The sequence below is a fragment of the Pygocentrus nattereri genome, chromosome 10 (genome assembly GCF_015220715.1).
Source record: "Pygocentrus nattereri isolate fPygNat1 chromosome 10, fPygNat1.pri, whole genome shotgun sequence".
Taxonomy (NCBI): Eukaryota; Metazoa; Chordata; class Actinopteri; order Characiformes; family Serrasalmidae; genus Pygocentrus; species Pygocentrus nattereri.
This window is the reverse complement of record NC_051220.1, coordinates 9,787,909-9,813,299: the sequence shown is the minus strand read 5'-3', so window position 1 is coordinate 9,813,299 and position 25,391 is coordinate 9,787,909. Positions and strand designations below refer to the sequence as shown.

The window sequence follows — 25,391 nt, the reverse complement described above, 5'->3', positions numbered from 1 at the left end:
GGTTCTGTGTAGCACCAAAAAGGATTCATTTACTGTTATAAGTTTGACATCATAACAATAACAGAACCGTTTTTGGTGCTGTACAACACATTCTCCATCAATCTGAAGAACAGTTTCACCATGCAAAAGAACTATTTAAGCATGCAAATGGTTCTGTCAGTGTGCATGGTTCTATACAGAACCATTGTCTTTACTAAAGAACCTTGAAGAACAGTCTTTTTTTAATGCATGCTTAAATAGTTCTTTGCATGGTGAAATGGTTCTTCAGAGTGATACAGAATATATAGTTCTATATGGCACCAAAAGCATGAAATGGTTATATATAGAACCCATGGTTCAAAATAGAACCATTACTTTTACTAAATAACCCTTGAAACAAGGTCTTTTTACATGTGTAGACTTAAGGAACCACCACTGCCATTGCAGTTGTGTCCAGACTAGGCTTCATCCATGTCCAGGGATCCGACCCACCGTGTTAGATCTTTGGAACAGGTCTAGTTCATAAGTTCATGATCTGAAGCTTCTTTTGGGAACCACACAGAGTTGTACATGTTCTTTAATGCAAATGCAAAGACAGGAGAACAAACAATCTTTAATTGAATGTTGTCCATTTTCAGGTTTTATGACATCAGTTGAAGGCATTTGCAGAAAACAACAGTCCACTGGAGGAGATGATGTTATTGATTATTATTAATGATAATATTTTTGTGATTCATGCACATTATAAGCTACATACTATCATTGTCCAGCATAAATACATGTATTTGATGTCACTTGGTTTCTGTCTCATGAAGGCCTTCCCATTAACCCTCTGGGATTTAAAAGCATTCTCTTAATTTGTTCACATCTTCGAAAATTCTTCTTTAAAGGCTCTTTAAATAACACCATACTCATAAGTTTCCTATCTTCATCAGTACTTTCCAAAACCGCTGCAGCAACTTCAGCAGCTGTAAACTCTCTGCACACCATGTCACAAATGTCTCTGATGTGGACTGAATGAAGAACGAAGGGTTTCTGGCGTGATTGTCAGTCCTTAGTGATTTCCTGAGTGTCCATTGGTCAGTTTCACACAGAATGTAGACGGACACACAAATCCACCAGTACCACACAGTGAGAGGAAGATGGCGTGTATCTCAGCCCTTCTTCACAGCCTCATAACTCCGGATGTGAGTCACGTCCGACCCCGTGATAAGATGGAATGGAAAGGGTGACTCTACAGACTCACAAAATGTTTGAACTGTATTTCTGCACTGGATCATCCCAAAGATTCAGAAACAGACATAGAAACATCCAATTTGGGGCAGAGGTGAGTTTGTGAACCCCTACAGATTTAAACCCCTACAGATTTAAAAGTCACTAATAAACTTAAACACAATACCTTTTGAGTTCTTTTGCAGGTTAAGCTTTCTAAGGCCAATGGGAGACAGCGGGAAAGGTTTGAGTTCTTGGCCCAGTACTCATTATGTACATCACAGAACTGCATATTAAATTACATTCATACTATCCAACCACCTGCTACATCCAACATAAGCAAACATCTGTGAAATGTCAAAAAACTTCATAGGCCAGTTACCTGGACATCTGTATAAGGGACTAAATTGCAATACCAAAGGTGTTTCACCATTAAACCCATGGCATCTAAGCTTAGGCTCTGGGTCTGGGAAACTGGCCAAATAAGAACGACACACTGAACTACACACTTTAAAAAGGTGGTTCTTTAAGGCTTCTTTAGAAAAGACAATGGTTCTTATGCTTAAATGCTTCTTTGCATGGTGAAATAGTTCATCAGATTAAGATTCTTAAGATTTGGAGAATGTGTTGTATATGGTTCTCTATGGCACCAAAAGGGTTCTGCTATTGTTATTATTTCAAGCTTGCAACAATAGAAGAACACTTTTTGGTGCTATATAGAACCTTATACAACAATTTCAATAGCAGAGGTGTTTCATCATTAAACCCATGACATTCCAGATGTTGTATATGGTTCTCTATAGCACTAATAAGGGTCCTGCTGTTGTTACAATTTCAAGCTCGGACACAATAGAAACATTTTACAAAAAAAAAAAAAATACAAAAAAAATGTTTTGATGCTATATAGAACCATTTAAAAAAGGTTCTATATAGAACCATATACAACACACAGAGAACCTTTAAGCATAGTTTATTTCAGCTTTTCCTACAACTTCATTTTGTATGAAATTCAATAAATTCATCCTCCTTTATAATCCTCTATAAGGTTCTTTACATTGATACTGTTGTAAACACATCCTTGATAAGGGCTAATTACCTTCACTAAAGACTCAGACAAAGAAAGAGCAAGAGAAAAATGATTTACTTTCTTCTCTAACATCTTCCTGTAAATCTATGTTATAGTGCATCGGCCTGATTCGGAAACAGCTGCATCTATTAATGATGAAACCTGGATCATTTTGGAACAGTAATCAAGCCTGTAAAAGCAGATCTATAATGACAGCCAGGCTGCTTCAGAATGGACTCTTTTCCCAAACAATTTGTGTCAGCGACACTTAAGCCCTCAAACTCTAAGACTGGCTTTACACGGCTTTAAACTTTCATGCAAATTTAGTTGGTTGAAACCTAATTGAAAAAACTGCTTTTGAGTTGCATAAACTGTGCTACAAATTTAAAACTCTGTTGCAAGCATCTCAACTTTGTGAAAAAAGTTTCATGTAAGAGCAAATCAAAAGACCAGTAATGCTCTCTTGACACCCCCTAATTTTACACAGATCTCAGATTCATTTGAATGAAAATTATAACAGAAAAGGACACTGGCATGAGCCTCTCGATGAGCTTGTTGCACCCCTTGGACAAAGAAAGACATCAGGTAGGAAATAATCATAATGGCTACTTACTCATTCATTTTCAATAGCTACCTACATGTATCTAATAAAAACTCAAATCTACAATAATTACAAAATTGTAAAAATAATATTAATTTTTACAAAAAAATTACACCCTCTCTATGACTTTATATTGAAAACAGTACGGTCTACAAAAATAAGAGCTGCTATTGGAGCAACTGAATGTGTTGCGAACTGCTTGGTGTGAATGCCAAGTTGCAGGGAAATGATGTTGCAGGCAGCTCACAACATGCAACTTGACCTTTACATGGATCAGTTCACAAAGTTGCATGCAACATCATTTCCCAGCAGCTTTGCTATTTTTTAATTGTTCTGTGTAATGTCAAAATGATGTTGCAGGAAACTTGCAACATGCAACTAGTTGCATGAAAGTTTCACCATGTAAAGCCGGTCTAATGGTCTGTATGAGGGTCCACAGTTCAGTTCCTTACTTTTCGTAACTACAGAACTTGCACATTTGTTTCATAGCAGATACTGAATAATAAGCCTTTACCCTTTGATGTCCATATCTGGACTTTTCAACTGTCTTTGGTCAGTTTGTTCTCTGAGCACAAACAGGCAGAAATTTCATACCAATCAAACCAAGTGGCCAAAAAGAGAGGTTCAGTTCATTACATTGTTTGCAGTCTTTTGGTCAGACAACTACATGTGACAAAAAAACTCTCAGATGTTCAGATAATGTTCAAGTAACACTTCATTTAATCTCTTTAGAATATCAGAGAAAGTTTTTACTCAGTTACTGGACATGAAAGGGTTAAGGTCATAACTGAATAAGAGCTGAATAAGCCTAGAATTAAAGTTGCTAACAGGGATTTCACTGATTTGAAAACAAAACTCTGCATAAATAAATGGTTAAACAACAGTCATTCAGGGTGGTGTGGTGTAAAATGGTTCATTGTGGAGAAACTTAGAGTCAGAATTGTTCACAGTGGTGGTGATAGGAATCGAACACAAAGCTACTACATGAAATGGCTATGAATATGTCTGAGGCACTGATGTTTGAGACATAGTTTTACGATAGATTTGAGAAGATTTCGGTCTCATGGTGGAAATGTTCGTGCTGTGCGGCAAAATAGCCCCGAAAGCAAACTTATTTTTTCAGATTAGCCACTGTTTTACCATCATCAACGCTACATATGAAAAGTCAAATGACACATGTGGGTTCACTGGTGGTTTTTGAAAATAAACAAGTTTCTTTACAATGACTTTCACATCACATTTCACATCAATCCACTCAGAATGACTCTGTTTACATCTCAGCCACTGAATTATGCAGATGTTTTGGCAGAATTTGTTGCAGCAAAGTGTCCCAGATGTTATGAAATAAACAGTATTCAGCAATATTCTCTGTTAAGTAGTGCTTTTACTGTTTGAGAATGAAAAACTTTGAGAGAGCTTGAATTGAGAAATATAACTTTCATTATGACTCAATATAATACTGCACAACATACCGCCTAATGCTGAATTCTTTAAGACATAAATAGTCGCACTGCAAAAAAAGCAATAATGAGTCTGTTTACATGCAGCCGCTTCATGCATTTTGTCAGATTAATTCACATTCTGTTTACACTGGGCAGCAGAAAGGTCTCAGATAGCAAGAGGATAGCAGGTCGCTGTTGGCCCCCTGATGGCAGATGGAGGCCCACTGGCATTTTGGTCAGCATCTTCCAGGCGGCCCAATGGTGGCAAAGCAGAGTATTAGACAAAATGGAACTTGTCATCACTTACAACCCAATTTACTTATTTTTCCCTTTATTTTTTGTTTGTAAATTGGTTAGAAATTTTAACAGTAATGTCACACAGCTTCGATCAATCTAGCATAGTATCAGCAACAACACTTTCAACAAAATAATTTTATATGAGGCCTATTTTATATTTTCTCTCAGTATTTTGTGAATTATTTTTGTGATTATTTTCAAAATACAAGTCTAGCGCATTTAAAATCTGGTTGAGATTAAAAACTAGTTAGACATTATATGCAGGACAAAAATCTAGGTGGACCAGCAGTGGCATACACTCAGCGGGTTGCTGACCTTATTAAGCCAGAGGACTGTGCTTGCTATCTGTCTTGGATAAAATCAGATTAGCATTTGAGCAGGTTTTTTCTGCACCATATGAAAAAAATGCTGGGGAGCACACAAAAAAATGGTTGCTCTGTACATGCGTGCGTTTTGAATTTCACTAGAAATAAAAGAGACTAAAGCGCAGTGAGAGCTTTCACTGACTAGCTGTATAGCTTCTGAACACGACACAGGGTTATGACCATTCATGCAAACTATTAGTAAAATGAAAGCAGTGAAAAATGTGCCTGCTAACTGTAATAAAAATAAAATCAGTAAAACTAAAGAAAACTACAAAGAAAACTAACCAGTATAACAGAGGATGAATGTTAGTTTTCGTGTTTTCAGTGCATGTCTTTGAGTAACCTAGCTGAGCATAGCTGTGCTGTTAGCACTGCTGTGGTAATGTAGCACTGCTCAACAAATATTCACCATAATACATGTTTGGTGTTCAAATTTTCCTTTTTCCTTGCTAGAAAAACCAACACATGCTGGGTGACCAGCTAAAACAGCACCAGATGAGTATAAACCAGCATAAACAGCTTATACCAGCAAAAGAATCTTGCTAGTTCATGCTAGGTTTACTTTAGAATAGGAGCTGCTAGGCTAACAATGCTAACAAACACAGGATGCCAGTAGTCACTCTGACTGTTTCCATAAATATCTGCCAAATTCTACACATATCTTCTTCAAATTATGTGAATAAGCACATAAACCTGTAAAAAAAGAATTTAGTAAACTGACAAAGAGGTGGGTGAGCTCAAGCAGTGGTTCTCAAACTGGTCCCAGAAGCTCCTCATTTTTCCTTCAACTCTACGTCACTGTTTTTAGTCAAAATTCTCCCCCTCATACTGCAGCATCCTCTAGGTAGAATGTGGAACTGCCTCAGAACTAATCTTCTGATTCCCATGTCAAAAAAAGTGTCCTTCCAAATTGATCACATCCACAACTTTCACAGGATCTCAACAAAGCCGATTCCCTTAAAGAACTCCTGAAATGTTCACTGAGCTAATTTAATCAAAGTCTACAGCTAATTAGCTAGTTACATGATGAATTACAATACTGTGCAAAAGTCTAAGACCAACTACATACAGAATCCAATTTTTCCATATTTATTGTGTCCATTACAGCCTCTATTCTTTTCTGGAGACTCACTTTCAGTTTCTCAAAGAATCTGCAGACACACCTCCAAAGTTCAGTCTTAGATGTTGGATAGTCATATTTGAAGTAATCAAACCCATTGCTGAGGTCTGGACTGGAGTGGTCAGTCCATTGTTTAGCTTCTTTGTTTGGTGTGTCCATCTCCTTTTCTCAGTGAGGTTCTTCTTGAGCAGCTACACATCCTTTCAGACCCATAGTGCTGAGTCATCTTCTCACGGTGGAAGGATGAACAAAACCACCTGTGGATGTTTTCAAATCTGAAGCAGTTTGATTTTGTCTCTTGACTCAGGTTTAAGTGCTGTTTATCTGATTGGGGTAGGTTTGGTGTCTACCAGGTCTTCCAGGTGGTTGTCAGGAGTCTTATTTTCTCTGTATCATTTTTTAACTCACTTATTTTTGGCTTTCTCCTTCCTTATTCAAGCGTATCATCTTATTTCAAATTTCTTCAGAAACATCCCTTAAACACTGAATAACTTGTACTTAATGACTGAATGAAGGGTGGTTTCTGACTTTTGCCAAGTAATGTACACTTTTCAATTTACCTTCTGTATGGCCAGGTCTAAGTCTGCACTTTTGAACTTTTTTCTATTTGTTTCAATGGCAAAAAAAATGGCGAGGGTTAAATGTTCTAGATGTGCTAACACAAAGGAACATCCCATATTTTTTCGCATGAATCCTCCAAGCCGGTCACTCCCCCTGTACATCGTATTTACCCACTTTCCCCACACCGAGGCAGCTAAAGCAGCGAATAAAGCGGTGGTAGCAGTGGACGATGCGTGACTGACCCAATTTAAACGCCATGCTCATAATGGCCATGCCCATGATGATGAAGAGGAAGGTGAGCATGAAGAACTTGGGATGATTGGGAACAACGTCACCGAAGCCAATGGTGGTGAGAGTGATGAAGCAGAAATAGAAAGCATCAAATGTAGAAAAACTGATTTCCCAAAGTGGCAGGATTAGGGCACAGCTCAGGATGTAGGCAAAGACCACCAAGAGAATCACCAGGAAGGGAACTTTGAAGCGGTCCATTTCTTGGCCAATGGATGTGAAGTCCCAAAACTTGAAGTCTTCAGGTGGAGGGGGCATTTGGTCAAGTTCAGGGCAGGAGTGTGAGCGAGCCAACGGCCATTTGCATTCAAACTTCTCCCTGGCAATGATGCGGTCAAACATCTCCACATTCTCAAGGACCTGCTTGGCCTTTTGCTTGATGGACAAATGGATGGCCATATGGCGGTTGTCCTCCTGCAATATCACATCCCGGTTGAAGATGTAGGTGCCGTCACGGATGGTGGCAAACTCTTTAGGCTTTTTGCGGGGGCTCCAGATGTGAGAGAACAGGCGCTTGCAGTGGGAGTGGAGGCTCCTGTAGCTCTTGAAGAAGAGCTTAGCCAGAATGTCACCAACGTCTGAAATGACCAGCAGCATGAGCGGGATGCCCACCATCGCATAGAGGATGCATGCAACTTTGCCGGTCAGGGTCACTGGATAGATGTCTCCATAACCTGAGAGAGAGAAAGCAAGGGAGAGAAGAGGCAAAGAGAGAGAGGAGACAGACCAAGAGAGAAGGAAAGAGAGAGAGACAGACCAGCAGAGAGAATGAAGAGATAAAGAGAGAAAGAAGAGAGAGAGAGAGAACAAGAAGAAAGAGAAAGAGAGAGTCAGAGAGAGAGATAGAAAGAGAAAGAGAGATAGAGAAGAGAGGGGGAGAGAGAAAGAAAGCAAAAATACGTATGATGGGTCAGGTCCACATACATTTGGCCATATAATGTATATTCTGAGCTGAGCAGTGATCAGTGTGTTTAATCCTAATGGATAAAGACAGATTGGAAAATGGTCGAGTAAAAAGTACATGACGTGATTATAAATCAAGAAAAATGTAGGACACAGGGCCTTTAATGCAACACTGGTATAAATTATGGCCACCTGCTGGCTACTGTTAAAAGTACACTGCTGTAGTCCCAATGGGATGCATATCATTTCACCTATTTTGAGCAAGCCGCATGCTCTGCGTTACCCAGCAGAGTTAAAGGAACATCACTCTGTTTGTTCTGAGTGTGTGTGTGTGTGTGTGTGTGTGTGTGTGTGTGTGCTGACTGCACCTGTTGGGTCCCACCTGTGGCTTTATCTATGTTTACGAATCCTTCAACTGATCTTGAGCTAATGATGGGCTGAATTTATGAATGTTGCTTTACAAATGAAATATCATTGAAATGCCTTTTTTTTAACAGAATTAAAAATTATATTTCATTAATCCAATTCCCAATCTTTTTCCAAACAAAGGTTTACAAATAAAAGTTTCAAATGCATACCACCCAAACAAGAAAACTAAGCTGTTCATGTATAAAGTATATGTATAAAGTATAAGTAATTATAGTTTTTGGTACACAAAACCACACAAATATTATAGGTGGTAAACAAATTGCAAGATCTAGAATATAGGTTTGATAAAAGTACTGTGATTCTACAAAATATACGAATTATAGAAATGGTCAAAAGTAAATTCCACAGCTAAAATCAGCAGCAGTCAGGATTTTATTTATACTTTGGTCCATGTTTGTAGATAACAGTGAGTCATACAGTAACTACATAAGAAATTACATAATTACGTCTATTAGAGATACTGAACACCTCCAGTTTGAGGTGAAGGCGAGACAATTTAGGCCTGCAGTTAGCACCATGCTAGTGCGTGCCATATAAGCCATTACTTGTTAGCTACACTGGTCTCACAGCTTCAATGCAAAGCTAAAGAAGCTAAATTCAGACTGAAAGCTGAAAATATTTTTTGTTGAACAATCTATAAAGTTTTTGTCTACACCAGGGGTCGGCAACATGTGGCTCCGGACCTGCATACGGCTCTGTTGTGGCTCCACAGCAGAATGAGATTTGTAGGTAAAAATAAAATAATCCTCCTTTGCATTAAAATAAAGCTCTTCTGATCGTTCAACACAGTTTTAACGATTAATGGTCTTAAAGACTGGAGTTAATATAGAACTGCTATTTCACCCTTTAACCCTGAAGGCTGGTGCGCAGACTCACCATAGCAACACAGACAACAGTCTCGCCAAGCTAGTAGCTAACAAAACAGCAAAGATAAAGAGATTTAAGACAAACATCGATAATTTGGAGACAAGTGGTCTTATTTGCATTTATAATCTCTCCAGTTGGTCTGAAATGAGAAACTCACAAGCACTAAAAAGTCTGAAGGCTGAAATCAGTTTCTCATTCTCCAGCTTCTTGTTTGAATTATCCTGTTCCACCTTAAATGGTGCAGTAGCTACATACTGGCACCTCAGGCACCATTAAGGTGGAACAGAAAAATCTAACAAGAAGCTGGCAGATGAGAAGCAACTTCAGCCTAATAAAAAATTGAACATTGAGAGACATTTTACAACTTGAGGAAAGGTCCTGCTGGAGATGTGAGAAAAGCAGCTGTGGCTGAGCTAAAGCTTAAAGCAGAGCAAAGTAAGTCTGTGTTTCCGTTTGTATTTTTTAGCCTATACTAGCACATCAGCGCATACTGAGACAATTTTACAGCCAAGTTGGTAAAATGGACATAAAATGTTGTGGCTCCCAAGAGGTTTGATTTTTGTTGAAAAGACATAATGGCTCTTCTTAACGTTTGGCTTGCCGACCTCTGGTCTACACCAGTAGGGAGTGAATGAAAAGAGAAGTGTTGCTAGCTTTTAGCGGAGCTTTCCACTTCCTTCTGTGGTGTGCAAACAAAGCTGTTATCAGCTCTTAGCCATAGTGTTCCCTGAGAGTGCTACAGGATCAGATAACAGATCTAAAGAGACTGGGGGAAACGATGTATAGAGCTGCTCCCTCAGGACGCTGATGAAAACATCAGCAGCTATAAAGAAAGTGCACAACAACTTTAACTGTGAGTCACTGTAAGTAGAGTGTATTACGGAATGTTAGTTAGTCGTAGCGATGGACGTGGCTATTTCTATATACTGAGCTATTTATTCAAGCAATCTTTTGCCTAGAGATCTATACACCTTAATGCTGTGCCCCATGATGCTTTGAGTGGCTTGTGGACAGAACTTCATGTAAATACTGTGTATTTTGGGCTTCAAGACTAAACGGTTTGGAAAAATGATCTAATTATGATTTCTCTGACTAATATTGTGCTTATGATTATTAATCATAAATTAATATTAATGGAAATTAAGACCAGAATATCCCCTTTTTCTGGCTTGAGGGTTGAACACTGAAGGCAGTGTGCCAGATTGACAGTAAGTCGCGGTTATGATGTCATGGAGGTTTGGTTGCCTCTGATTGCTCTAATGCATCTATAGCAGTTCACAAGTTTGGTATTCTTAGCTTAAAACTGCATACTTTTGATAATGTAGGCCATAGTAAGGCCATAAAAAACTGCAGCTCTTACAATTTGGAAATTGTACTTTTTTAAATGGTGATTTCAATATAACCAAAAAAAATTATTATTGGCATGATTGTTGGCAGTGAGGTGATTTGTGTGCAGCTGCAGTTGTATTGCACACAATATTTCTTATAAATATATTTTCTCTTGCTTTTTTCTGACACTGAAAAAAGAAAGACAGTAAGAGAGACAAAGTTTGAGCGAGAGGAAAGATGTGTGATAAAAATATGGAGAGCCAGTCCCACAGAAGACAGTAAAGGAAAAGGAACGAGTGTATTAGAGCACTGTTAATGGCCCTCCTCCTCCTCCTCTCCTCTTCTAATAATCAATTTAAGATTGTTAAGAATACTGTTGACGAAACCTACACAGCCCCTTCAGACCTAATGCACATCCGCAGCTCACAGCTAATGGATGAGGACATAACGGCCTGAAGCCAAGCCAAATCAACCAGAACACTTTCTCTGGATGCCATCTCCACATCAGAGACGCTGAACTACACAACCGCAGTCTGTTCGTATATAGACAATCTGCATCATCTTTAGTGCTGAACCCTTTTCTTGGTCCAGTTACAGAGAAGCATCATAAACTATCTACATGCCTCCTATTTCTTCCTTAAATAATCTCTAATAGATTAGATTATGTGGCTCATGGCACTGCATGACACACTGCCTAAAGTACAATGGCATAGCTAAAGCAGTAGCAGAACACATTTTGAAGCCTTATTGAAGTTATTATTTATCATCACAGTGAAAGGGAGAAAAAAGATGAATTGATGTTTCAAACCTGGGCATTCTGAAAACTCATTCATGCTGCCAGCCATCTAGCTGTGTCCACTTAGCTGTGTCCAAGTATTAGCATACTTGGTCGGCGCAGAGAAATATTTTTGTCTTACACACACTTTTTACACTTTTAGTTGAAAATGTAACTGTTTTAATAATTTGACGTATTATTGCTTTGGCTCCAGGGTGGAGATTTTTGAAAAACTATACTTTTTCAAAATACTAATATCACATTATCACATTAACTCATGCTGTTTTCATTTATTCAGGTGTGCAGAAATTCGTCTGAAATATGACTGATGTGATATTTTCTGTGTGGTCATAATTCTCTGTTTCTGTGTTTCTGCGGTTGTTTCTATGTGTTCATAACTGCATGATTCAAATGAAAAGCCAAAACAAAAACCTCAGATACTCTGCCTGATCAGAATGTTACAGAGATGTTAGTGTAGACTTGGTTTTGTAAACCACCCCAACAATAGCAAACAAATAGGATTTCTATAATAGCAGCAAACAATAGGATTTCTTTCACTTTTTAAGCTTTTATTTTCTGGCAGAAATCAGACTTTGCATCTGTGTGAAATATTGAGGTATGGAGTTCTGATGCCCTGCAAGTCAAGGTCTACAGTGTTTGTAACATAGCGCTGTCACATCATTAGAAAATCTCTGCTTTAGCTTTACGTTGTGTTCTCACAATGAGTGTGTTTACATGCAGCTAATAATCCAATAACCGATTTTGTTAGTAATCCATTGAGTATCCATTGAGATTTCCACTTTACAACCAGGTAGTAATGTAAAATTCAAACTTCATGCCGTGGCTTTTTTTTGCACCACTTTACCTGAAAATTTGAACATACATCATCTAGAAGATGAAAAATATTTAAATCCTTCATTTCATCAAGTACTGTAATCAAGTAAAGTGTCTTGCTGGCATCTCACTGCAACGCTGCTTGCTTATTTGCTGTATTGCACATGTGCAGACTGAGAAATCTGAAAAAAAATCAGAGTAAGCGTTCACATGCACTGAAAAAATATGATTTCTGACGTAAATTTTTCTGATTTCTTAATTGGATTTCAAAGATCTTGGTGTTTACATGACCATTTGAATTTGAACTGCAGAAATCTGATTGTGATCTGATTGTTCCGTACATGTAAACACACTCAATGTTCTTCTTGAGGAGCGTGAAATTAAATTTTACGACTCCAGCAGGGGGCGATACATTTTTTAATAAAGTAGGTAAAAAATTATTTTAAAAAATATCTGGATCCACGTGGACAAGGCCTCAGTTTGGCTGCAGTAAATGAGGTATTTCATACCAACTGCTTGTTGCACAGGCCATGACTTACAGTACATGTAGGGTATCGAAATGAGTAGCTGCCAATTAAATCATGTTTCCAAAAAAAAAAAAACATCAGCTGATACATTTTTCAGGATTGACAACTTTGGGTTGAGATCTGGGTCGTATATGGTTGCGCAAACAAGAATCCCCCCATTAGTCAGTAGCATTATCATTTGCTAAGACACATGATCGACAGGCTTCTTGAGTATTAAATGGATTAAAAAGAAGCTGTCCTTTCAGGGGTGTGCCAGGTTCTGCAGATTTATATATTCAAACCACAGAGCAAACAACATGAAACCCCCTTGAATTCCTGCCTTGTTTCTTGAACGTATTTATGGCTGTGATTTGATAAAAAAAAAAACAGTGATATCACCTGGATTTGGATGCTAAGCTCGATTCTAGTCTCCTGCAGAGTTACTTCCTAATTTGGCTCATCTGGCTCTAATACTGAGATGACGCGATGAGCTGGACCAGGTAGGTTTGGAAGCAGACTGTCCAGGAGTTTGGCTGAGTGATCTCTGCCGGAGCCGCTAGGACATAGCTTTAAAATGAGGCTCACCACAAAGAGAGAGGGAGGCAGGGAAATGCAGAGAGCTGAGTTACGCTGAGTAAATCATGCTTTCAAAGAGAACTCAGTGGTGGTGCCACACCTTCAAAAGTGGTGGGGGAAATTTGCACTAGGCCACTGAGTAAGTATCTAAAACTACCTTTCATGTCATGTTAATAACAGTCTCTATAAACATGTTCATGAGTTTTTGTAATATATTATCTTTTTCAAATCTGTTGCAGAAGTTCCCATAAATAAATTTCACTCTTCTGTCAGTTCATCCCAAACCAGCTCGATGGGGTTTAAGTCTGGAGACTGTGCTGGCCACTCCATGTTTTCAAGCTTACCATCTTGTTCTTTTTTCCTGAGGTAGTTCTGGCACAGCTTGGACTTATGTTTTGGGTCATTATCTTGTTGTAGGATGAACCCCTGACCAACCAGGCGCATACCAGAGGGTATTGCATGGCTTTGCAGAAGGCTGTGGTAGACGTTTTGGTTCAGGGTGCCTCTCACTCTGTACAAGTCACCGACCCTGGATCAAGCAAAACAGCCCCAGACCACCGCACTTCCTCCTCCATGTTTGACACACTGTGGAACAATCCTTTCGCCTACTGGACAGCATACAATGATCCTGCGTGATGAATTGAAGATTTAAATTTTGATTCATCAGTCCATAATACCTTCTTTCAGTCTTCAGTAGTCCAATGGTGGGGTTTCATTTCAAGCTATTCATTGTAGTTGAATGACTTGAATTGAAATAAACAACTGGAAAAATTGGGGTGTTCTAAAACTTTTGACCGGTAGTGTATGTGTCCTAAATTAGAAAATGGTGGATCATCGCCCCAGTACTTTGAAAAGTAATGGGTGAAATGCCTGCTTGCCCTCATGGAGACTAGATCTGTTTTCTGCCTTGCTCTTGACTTGGTGTCACCCCCTTTTAGACTCAATCTCGACTAGTAATACTCTTGGGCTACAGCCCTACATAGATCTACAACATTTTATCTACTGGAGCAGCGGTAATGCTGGCAGTTACACTACAACAAGTTCATATAAGGTTTAAGAATGTGAGCAACGTCAATTATTTCAAAGCTATGCAAACGACACTTGAGTTCAAAAGGGTTCAGTGAGTGGCTCAGTCTTTAATTCTCTGATAGGTCTTATGATTTACTAATGGAAACCAGCCTGTATAATTTCCTAAGAAAATAGCCTAATATCTTCTAGCCTGTTAACTCTGTAGTGCAGAAATCAATTTCAATGGTTTATGGGATGGTGACATCATCATTTGAGAGGAAGACTGGTTCCTGGCTCAGATTATACAATCATTTAGAAGAGCCCCCAAACAGAGAACCCCCTACAGACTGGCACACGGGCATCAACAGGTGTGCTTTCAGCTTGACTCTTACTCTTTCTTTCTCTCTATACCCCTCAGCTGTTTGGAAAGCTCTCAAAGCTCATTATCAGTGATTATGTTAGAAGCAAACTATTCCATGTTGTCTCTGTTTAGCTTTCTCAGCCTCTTCTAGACGCAATCCGAGAGAAATATACATTACAAATGGCCTAATTGCAGATCTGTAAACCAACCACGGGTGATAATGTTCCAAAAATCCATTTTGTTTTATCACTTCTGGTATCCTTTTATACACACACGACCTCAAATAACTAACCTTATTAACCGTTTATATCCATCATGAAAAGGTCAAGATGGCTCACAAGATGGGCCTAGTTCCTAATAGCTGGCTAACAGCTCAAGGCAGTCTCATGAACACACTTGTTCTTCGCTCACTCAAGGTTTCAAACCAGCACCCATCTTCATCTATCCTCTTCCTCAAATAGGCTCAGTTTATTTTAGTAAGCTAGCAAGCTATGTGCTACAGGGTCAAGGTTGCTAAGCTAGGCTATTTCAAAAGCTTTGTAAAGTGAACTGTTCAAAGTAAACTGAAGCAGGCTGGTTGTTTAGTGAACTCCGCAGCACACCAGCAGCTCTGTCTTTCTGCTGAGCACTGAACTGAGACTAGTTTCAATAACACAGCTGGGTGGGCGAAAGAGCTTACATGCAAACATGAAAATGGTCCTTTGATACTACAAGAATAGACCCAGCTCTGCATAGCTGTCTAAATGACTTAGCAGAATCATTTTGAGATAAACTTGCCCCTGACTGACTCATGAGAATGCTAAAGCTACAAAACATTTGGCCTAAATTGAGTGCAGAGTGCTGTCAATATAAGAAATTTCTCCAGAGGTTAGCATAAAAGCTTGACTGCTGTCTCTGCTTCCCAGAAATATGACAGAAACCTTAATTTGTACTCATTTTTTTGGTACATTTTAGCCAAACAGAGGTGTAATTGTATTACTGGAAGAGCTTCAAACTAACTAGCTGGCTAATATGTCACACAGTATTACAAACATAAATTATCATTAGCCTTGTCCTCTATGGTGGGAGTGATACATTACTCAGCTTGCTTCTTCTTCACTTTCTTCCGAACTTCTTACATTTAAACGCTCATGTCAAGATCCTCTATTCTCCTAACAGTGAAGATTATTAAGAGATTCTCCCGAGACAAAGAAAAGCCAATATTAATTAACACACTTTGCTTGTGGGCTGCCTTAGCAAACCTGCTACTGAGTCCAATACACAAACAGACAAATGTCATTTTGAGGTCACTAAACAAGCATGCTTTCTGGTTGACCTCAAAGGCCATTAGCCTGCAGAGTTGCTATAGAAAAGGATGCGAAAGTGCACCGGATCCTTCCCAAGAGGCATTACATACCCAGCAGAGGAAACCACTGGGATACTTGCATCATGCTGGCATCATTTACTAGAGAGCATTTACTTCTTTGTTGTTAAAGGCAGTTGCTCATGGCTCTTGAACTCCAGCTATTAGGAACTTCTTTACCTAATTACCAAATCACAGCTTCCTTAGTACACTAAAAACAATAACATACAGAAAACAATAAGAAAACAATTACAGCTTCAAAATGTGTTTTTTAGCAGTCTGCATCTTTCACAGTTAATATGTTAATATGAAGTGGGACAGCAATTTCCTTCAAGTTTCTCCACTGAAAAAACAGCTTAGACCAGCATGAATTCCATACCATTCCAGCATATCAACATCCAAAACACAAGATATGCTAGTTTTGCTTGTGATCTGCCATTTTTATCTATCTGTTTTATTCTGGCAGGTTTAGCAAGTCTCAAAATTATGGGTTATCATGACACTGGACACATTTTAGGCCAGCTACTGTGGGGACAATGAAATTGGGACGTTGTGTAAAACATAAATAAAAACAGAATACGATGATTTGCAAATCCTTTTCAACCTATATTCAATTGAATAAACTACAAAGACAAGATATTTAATGTTCGAATGGATAAACTTTTTTTGCAAATATTCACTCATTTTGAAATTGATGCCTGCAACACGTTCCAAAGAAGTTGGGACAGGGGCATGTTTACCACTGTGTTACATCACCTTTCCTTTTAACAACACTCAATAAGCGTTTGGGAACTAAGGACACTAATTGTTGAAGCTTTGTAGGTGGAATTCTTTCATTTACATTTATGGCATTTGGCTGACACTCTTATCCAGAGCAACTTACAATTTGATCATTTTACACAGGAAGGCGAAGGTGGTGTTAGGAGTCTTGCCCAAGGACTCTTATTGGTATAGTGTAGGGTGTTTATCCAGGTGGGGATTGAACCCCAGTCTACAGCGTAGAAGGCAGAGGTGTTAACCACTACACTATCCCAACCACCGTTTCCCATTCTTGCTTGATGTACAACTTCAGTTGCTCAACAGTCCGTGGTCTCCGTTGACGTATTTTGCGCTTCATGACGCACCACCCATTTTCAATGGGAGACAGGTCTGGACTGCAGGCAGGCCAGTCTAGTACCCACACTCTTTTACTACGACGCCACGCTGTTGTAACACGTGCAGAATGTGGCTTGGCATTGTCTTGCTGAAGTAAGCAGGACAGCCCTGAAAAAAACATTGCTTGGATGGCAAAACCTGTACCTTTCAGCATTAATGGTGCCTTTACAGATGTGCAAGTTATCCATGCCATGGGCACTAACACACCCCCATACCATCAGAGATGCTGGCTTTTGAACTTTGCGCTGATAACAATCTGGACAGTTTCCTCTTTGGCCCAGAGGACACTATGTCCATGATTTCCAAAAACAATTTGAAATGTGGACTCAGGACCACAGGACACTTTTCCACTTTGCGTCAGTCCATCTCAGATGAGCTCGGGCCCAGAGAAGCCGGCAGCGTCTCTGGGTGTTGTTGATATATGGCTTTCGCTTTGCATGGCAGAGTTTTAACTTGCACTTGTAGATGGAGCGATGAACTGTGTTCACTGACAGTGGTTTTCTGAAGTGTTCCTGAGCCCATGTGGTATTACATTACAGAATAATTTTTTTAATGCAGTGCCGCCTGAGGGATTGAAGGTCACGGGCATTCAATGTTCGTTTTCTGCCTTGCCGCTTACTTGCAGAGATTTCTCCAGATTCTCTGAATCTTTTGATGATATTATGGACTGTAGATGATGAAATGCACGTTGAGAAACGTTGTTCTTAAACTGTTGGACTATTTGCTCACGCAGTTGTTTACAAAGTGGTGAACCTCACCCCATCCTTGCTTGTGAACGACTGAGCCTTTCAGGGATGCTCCCTTTATACCCAATCATGACACTCACCTGTTTCCAATTAACCTGTTCACCTGTGGAATGTTCCAAACAGGTGTTTTTTGAGCATTCCTTAACTTTCCCAGTCTTTTGTTGCCCCCGTCCCATATTCTTTGGAACGTGTTGCAAGCATCAAATTCAAAATGAGTGCATATTTGCGAAAAACAATAAAGTTTATCCATTTAAACATTTAATATCTTGTCTTTGCAATGTATTCAATTGAATATAGTTGAAAATGATTTGCAAATTATCGTATTCTGTTCTTATTTGTTTTACACAACGTCCCAACTTCACTGGAATTGTACATAAACCTATGCACATAAAAACACAAACTGTAAACATAAATTTACCAGGTAAATTACTGTTCCTCTCAAGTGCAGCTTCAGTTTGCTGACTGTAATTGGTCAGCTAATGAGAGTGGGTCAATGGTGTGGACTCAAGTCATTTGACTTGGACTCAAGTCACAAATTTGAGACTCGACTCAATACAATCAAAAAAGACTTACATCTCAACTTTGACTAGAACATCAATGACTCTGACTTTGACTTAGACTTGAGTGTCATGACTTGGAAAGACTCGAAACCCAAAGTGGAAGAAATGTGAAGAGGCGTCTGACTGCACACGAGACCCTACATAGCTGGGAACCTTTCATGTGAATTGATTCATTTCCTGCCATAAATTCGATAAATAGCAATGTCGTCAGATGTCTGTTACTGTCCTCATGCTTGGCTTATTGCATTTCAGCAGATAAGAGAAGCGTTAGAGTTCAAGTTCACCTCCATAAGCTAGAAGCAAAGCATAAACAGTATCAAAGCGCCCCCATTCAGCTCTTTTCAAGAATGTTTTCCTCAAGAAACAGCTCTCTATTTGATCAAATTTAACAGCTCTTGCGTTTAGTTTAGCGTTCACCACAAAGCTGAAAGTAACTTTTTGTATTCAAATTTTCTGTTCCACCTTAAATAGTGCAGCAGTCAGGTTCCGGAACGTAACTACTGTACCATTTAAGGTGGAACAGAAAATTTGAATAACAAGCTACTGACACATAAAAGTCAACTTCTGCTTTGTACGTTCACCATCAGTTGCTGTCTTTTATGTAAACTTTGTTCAGCTCTGTTGGTTTGGTTTCTGTTATCTTTTAAAGTCAGTTCAAACTAGCATTTGTTTTTAGTTTGCTGAGCTTTAAAGACATCCCCTAGAGGTAACATACAAAGTCAAAAACAAAGGCCCTAAAACTGAACCTTGTGGCACTCCACAAGAAATGTTAATATTTTTTTAATTAATGGTTTCCCAATGAAACTAAGAACTGTCTATTTGTTAAATATTTTGACCATTCTAAAACTTTATCTTAGAGGACTACCCAGAATTCAAGCTTGTAAATTAGAAAGTTGTGATCATTGGCATCAAAAGCAGTTCCAATATTTGGCTGATGCTCTTATCCAGACTGACTTACAATTCAATCATTTTTACACAGGTAGGCCAAGGTGGTGGTAGGAGTCTTGCCCAAGGACTCTTATTGGTATAGTGTAGGGTGCTGACCCAGGTGGGAATTGAACCCTAGTCTACAGTGTAGAAGGCAGAGGTGTTAATCACTACACCACGTTATGAAAAGTCTGTTCATTTACCTAATTTAAATGCACTAATTAGCCTTTCTATGCTAATTTAGCTGTTAGCTAGCAACAGTTCTTTATTAGTATTAGCATTAGAATGTTTGCTGAAATGAAAGTGACAGGATTTACTGTCTGGTTTTCTCTTCTTTGTGCTGTTGGAAGAAGGCAGTGTCGTGTATTAAAGAAAATATAGTTATACGTTCAACATCACACATTCTGCTATGTTTCTGCCATCATGCTAGTGTTTTACATGTGAACTGTTACTGAACTACACCTACAGATTGCAGAGCTTCCGTTTTTCTGCAGAATTTCACGCCTGGGTTCATGTACTTCTGTCTACAGAGAAATTATGCACCTGGGCGGTCAGTTACTGAGTGAGACAGTACTTTCATTTCTTTCTTTTGACAAACCAAAACCAAAAGTACCTGTCACACATGATGACATTCAAATGAGTTCTGCTCTAGCTCCGGAAGGCAGACAAGTGTCTCCCACATTTGATCATAAAAATACCCCTGAAACAAAGCATCCTTTTCTGTTTTCCTTCCTAATCTCTCTCGGGAGATGTGCATGTATTGACTCTCTCCTGTCCATCTGTGATTGGCTTGGTTACAGTAGGTGGCCCTGCGTTTACTCTGTATGTTCATGACAGGCCATTATAGCCAAAGTACACAATGTGTCAGTGTGTCATGCAAATAATGTCAACACACCATTAAATTCGAGAGAGAGGCGTGGGGGAGGAGGAGGTGAAACTGTTTGAATGAAGTAAAACTTAAAATCTTTGTGGGAGGGTCCAGTAATTTCTGCTTAGAGAACGGAGAGCAGGGGCATTGTTTTGGTTTTGGAAGAGTGAAGTTGGGGAGCACACACACCCACACACCCACACACGCACACGCACACACACACAAACACAAACATTCACTAACCATAGAAATGAGTGTAGTGTAACCATGGAAATGAGTATAGTGTAACCATGGAAATGGGTATAGCGTAACCATGGAGATTAATACAGCATAACCATGGATATGAGTATAGTATAACCACAGAAATGAGTGTAGCTTAACCATTGAAATGAGGGTAAAGTAACCATGGAAGTGGGTATATTGTAACCATGGAAATAGGTATAGCGTAACCATGAAAATGAATGTAGTGTAACCATGGAAATGATGTTGGTAAAGCCGTGAGCAGAAAAAGCTCCTCACAGTTGTGTGTACTTCAGATGGATTTTCAACAGTCAGTCCATGCTATAACTGTATTATCTAATTATCTGGATCATGATAGCTGGGCAGTAAGAGTAGACCTACTCAATTTACACTTCCCCCCACAACCTCTGGATTCATCTAAAAGAGGGACAAAAAAGTCACCCCACCTCCAGTGGAACATACATTTATGCCTGAGTGTTATGTCTGTTATTCTGCTTAGCAAAAATGCTTCCTGTTCAGAACTCATTTGTTTCTTCAAAGAATGATGTAGAGAGAGACAATCAGAGAGTGGAAACCTCACCCACAGTGGTGAAGACTGTGCAGCAGAAGAAGAGCGAGCCGTAGAAGTGCCACCTTTCAGGCTTCTGAGACCACACAGACTTGTAATCCTTCAAGATCATCTCAAGATCTTGGCCCACATCATTCAGCAGAGCGTCTTCAGGCTTAGCTGGTGGAGAAGGAGCTCAGAGTGAGAAAGTTTCTCTAAAACTGCTGGGCTCGCTGACATATCAGAAAATCATAATTATAATTATGCAATTGTGATTTGCTTTGCAATTTGTCATAAACACATCGGTGCACCATTGATGTGACATTTAAAGGTCGGCCTCCATTGTATTGTGGGCTGTGTGGTTCTTCTTGCCTCATTCTCACTTCTTCCCATCACCAAGGCCAAGTCTCATTCCTTATTTTTATCCCTACCCCTTGTTTTCGAGTGTCACCTTCTCCCTTGGAACTGAGTTACAAGATGTAGTGATTGAAATCTTCTATACGAAATGGGACCCTTAAACAAAAACACAACATTACTTAATTAACAGGCTACTAGTGCTGCTCTGTAGGTGACCCTGCCAGTCTGCAGTGACAGCAGCTCCTCACTGCTGTGCTTTAATTACATTTAAGGCATCATATGCCTTTAAAAAGCAGCAATTATTTATCATCACCCAACCCTAATTCTTCAGTGATACGAAGCTGAAGTCAGATATTTGCCAGCTTCTTGTTAGTATTCTCCCATTCCACCTTAAATGGAGCATATTTTTGTGTTTCTTTGGTCGCTCGCCCAGCCATCTTACTGGTTTTTCTTGTTTCTCATAACACTCTGTATGGAGTGTGTCTCTGAAGAACCTCTGTATGGAGGGCCATGCAGTTCTTTGCCCACTTTGCCCCACCCCTCTATCTCAACAATAATCAGGACACCCTACCCCTTGACATGAACATGCAAAACAGAGGTCTAAGTGGTAGAGGCAAGAGGTGAAATGGGATTGGGCCCAAATCTGCTGTGCAGATAAAATGTATAGATTATGATTCCATCTATTGTGATTGTGAAGTATAAATATTGTGATGACACTTCACAAGTGATGTCATGTGCAGCCCCTAGAAGATGTTTTCCTCATATTTTACTTACAAAGTATCATATTGTGATTGCCCTGCTGTAATATATTAGAAACACATTAAGGAGCCATTGATGTGGTTTGATTAAATATCTGCCCCTGCGAAATTATCATCAAATTGTTTTATGTTTATTGAATCGCATTAATGTGACTGGAGCAGAAATACATCTGATATTTGATCAGGGTGCTCACATAACACAATTCCAAATGCAGTGAATGGATCAGGGCAGGGATTGGCAACATGTGGCTCTTTTACAGCCCTGTAGTGGCTCTGCAGCAGAATTAGATTTGTAGGTAAAATAAAATAATCCTCCTTTGCAGTAAAATAAAACTCTGGTGACCAATCAACTCAGTTTAAACACTGGAGTTAATGTATATCTGCTAATTCACTCTTTAACCCTGAGGATTGACATGCAGACTGCTGGTCACCATACCGTTATGGCAACAATCTTGTCTAGCTAGTTGCTAACGAAACATCAAAGAGAAAGATTTAACATCATTAATTTGGAGACGAATGGACTTATTTGCATTTAGAATTACTCCAGCTGGTTTCCTGATACATTTAATCTGCAACAAGAAAATGTCAAACATGAAAAAGTGGCAAAGCTAAAATCACTTCTTAGTCACCAGCTTCTTGTTTAAATTATTATGTTCCACCTTAAATGGTGCAGCAGTTGCATTCTGACACCTCAGGCCCTATTTAAGGTGGAACGGGAAATTTAGAACAAGAAGCTAGCAAATGAGAAGCTGATTCAGCCTCGTAAAAAGCCAAACATTGAGAGACATTTTAGAGAAACTGTTCCACTTTTGAGGAAAAGTTTCCTGCTGGAGATGTGAGAAAAGCAGCTATAGCTGAGCTAAAGCTTAAAGTAGAGCAAAGTACGTCTGCGTTTTTGTTTACATTACACATTTTTGCCTATACTAGTACATTAGCACATACTGAGACACATTTATAACCAAGATGGTGAAATGGACATAAAATGTTGTCGCTCCCAAAGTGGTTTGATTTTTGTTGAAAGAAATATGTCCTATTTAAGTGTGTTCTCTGTAGATCAGGGGTGCACAACCCCAGTGGGCTGAGTAGATGTAAAACTACAAATAGAAGTTACTCAGGAGGGTAAAAATCCATTCAGAAAGCAGTAACACTGTTCTAGCTTTTAAGAAGGTAAGCACTAGGTCATTATTTTGGGTAACATAATGGTACATTTTAATACATTTGAACTAAATTACACTGAAGCAGCCCACAGAATGGGGTGAGTTATCATACTGTGTAAAATAAACAAACACCCTACAGGTTCTAGATAATATTCTGATAAAGTATCTAGTAAAATATTGCAGAATTGAATAATTACTTGGAGTAAAATTTCTCTATAATGTCACAAGTGTAAGAAGACGTAAGAAGTAAGTACACAGTATGACCACAATGAAAACCACTGCTTTTTTGCAGCCCAGATTCAGTTTCAGTTCTAGGTAATAGATAAATACATATAACTGGATAAAACTGCAGAAGCCTGTTATTTTTTCTGAACTACTTTCCTGGCAATTCAGTGTAATTTAGTTACACTGTCTGGTAACTTATCTCCTTTTTACCCAAAACAATTATACTTAGCAGAGTTACAATCGAGAACCTGTTTGGCATTTCAGTGTTATTTGCTTAAATGGGAACTCCATCAGCATAATTCAGTGTTTGGGTTTTCAACAGAGTTATTCAGAGTGGTTTGGTGTGTAACGCTCCACTCTAGAGAAACTCAGTGGTGGTGATAGGAACCAGGGGTCACCATGACTACAATACAAATATAAATCTTAATTTTTTTTAAACTATTTTTATTTCCATCATTTTATTTGCAGTATTTTTTTTCTATCCAAAACCACCAGTGAGTGAACCTACATGAGTTTTATATAGAAAGTTGGTGGTGGTAAAATCTGAAATAGTGAGTTTTATTTGGGGACTACTTTGCCTCACAACATCCTGCATGTATCCCTCCACCATAAATAGAGTTTATGGTCAAAATCTGGTCAAAAGTCACAAAACAATCTCTAAGACATCAGGCAGTGAATTCATAGCCATTCACGTAACAGCTTTCTGTGAGGGAGCTTTTAGAGGTGGATGTCTGGTTCCTGTCACCACCACTGTTGACAGCTCTGACTCTGTAAGTTTCTCTAAAAGAAAGCGTTTCACACCAAACCACTCTGAATGACTCTGTTTACATCATAAACATTTCATTCTGCAGATCATTTTTGAAAATTAACTGTAAAATTGTCTCGGAACTGGGACTGTAAAAGAAAGCGTGACCCAAAATGTTATTTGGGGACAAATTAGTACCCACTGAATTAAACTCATCAGCTCAATAAGAGCCTCCACTCTCCAGACACATGGCTCTTCAATTGTTTATTAGCAAAGGTAATGGTTCTGTTAAGAACCATGAGTTCTATTTCATCCATAAACGGTTATGTGTATGGTAAAATGTTTTTTTTTTCAGATGGTATATACCTTGATATGCATATAGATGTATATAGAAGCAATACTAAAGTAAAACCAACACATTCTCAATCAACTGAAAGAACCATTCAATCATGCAAAGAACCATTTACGCATACAAATGGTTCTAAACAGAACTCATGGTTCAAAAAAGAACCATTGCCTTTACTAAAGAACCCCAGGAGAGCCCTCATTTTGGAGTGTGTGATGCGGGTTCGTTACCGGAGTTGTTGCGCACCGTCTCCACCACCGCTTTCACGAACTCCCGGTAACCCTCGCGCGTCCCGTTTCCATCGCTTCTTCCCTCGATGGCGTGGAAGAGCGCGGCGCCCAGCAGCGCGTAGCCGACCAGGGAGAGGATGAGGATGGCGTGGGGCAGCAGCGCCACCGCACACGCGGGACCCCGCCGCTTCTGCTCGGCGCGCATCGCCTTGGATAGTCCGGAACGCGCACGCAGGCACAACCAACACCACAACAACGCGTGCGCTTCAAACGCAGCGGCGTCGTCCTGCCATCCTATCGGCGGGGAGCAGCGGGCAGCACGTGTCCTGACCCTGGACCGCTTCAGATGCTCTTATAAACAGAGTCTCGGACCATTTTCTCTAGTCAAGCGGCTGACCCCCACAGGTGTGCGTGCTTTGTGCGTGAACGCACCCCAATAATGCGCTATTCAAAGCGCGGAATGCGCAAAGGGTGGAGGTGGGGTGGGGTGGGGGGCGGGAGGGGGTTGACCCTTACTCCCCCTCCTCCTTCTCCTCCTCCAGCGCAAACTGGAGGTAATGTGTGTGTGAGCGTGCGCGTGTTTACCAAAACACTGACTGCTTTTGCAGAAGAGCTCGTGCAGCACCCACTGCTCATCCTGACATGAAACAACACATTGCGGTCTGGACA

General features: G+C 39.6%; 1 protein-coding gene across 1 annotated transcript; it reads right to left on the bottom strand.

Moving 5' to 3' along the window:
- Positions 1–6,243: 6,243 nt before the first annotated feature.
- On the bottom strand, positions 6,244–25,134 carry kcnk18 (potassium channel, subfamily K, member 18). The gene is made up of 3 exons (XM_017704932.2): positions 24,723–25,134; positions 20,938–21,084; positions 6,244–7,605 (listed from the first exon to the last, which is right to left on the bottom strand). Exons 1-3 carry the CDS (start codon positions 24,925–24,927, stop codon positions 6,788–6,790), a joined length of 1,170 nt encoding a protein of 389 aa, XP_017560421.1. The 5' UTR covers positions 24,928–25,134; the 3' UTR covers positions 6,244–6,787.
- Positions 25,135–25,391: the final 257 nt, after the last annotated feature.

Coding starts and splice junctions, on each gene's coding strand:
- kcnk18 (XM_017704932.2), bottom strand. CDS start 24,927: ATGCGCGCCGAGCAGAAGCGGCGGGGTCCCGCGTGTGCGGTGGCGCTG. Junction 21,085..24,722: donor GACGGTGCGCAACAACTCCG/GTAACGAACCCG, acceptor CTTCTCCACCAG/CTAAGCCTGAAGACGCTCTG. Junction 7,606..20,937: donor CACAGTCTTCACCACTGTGG/GTGAGGTTTCCA, acceptor TCTCTCTCTCAG/GTTATGGAGACATCTATCCA.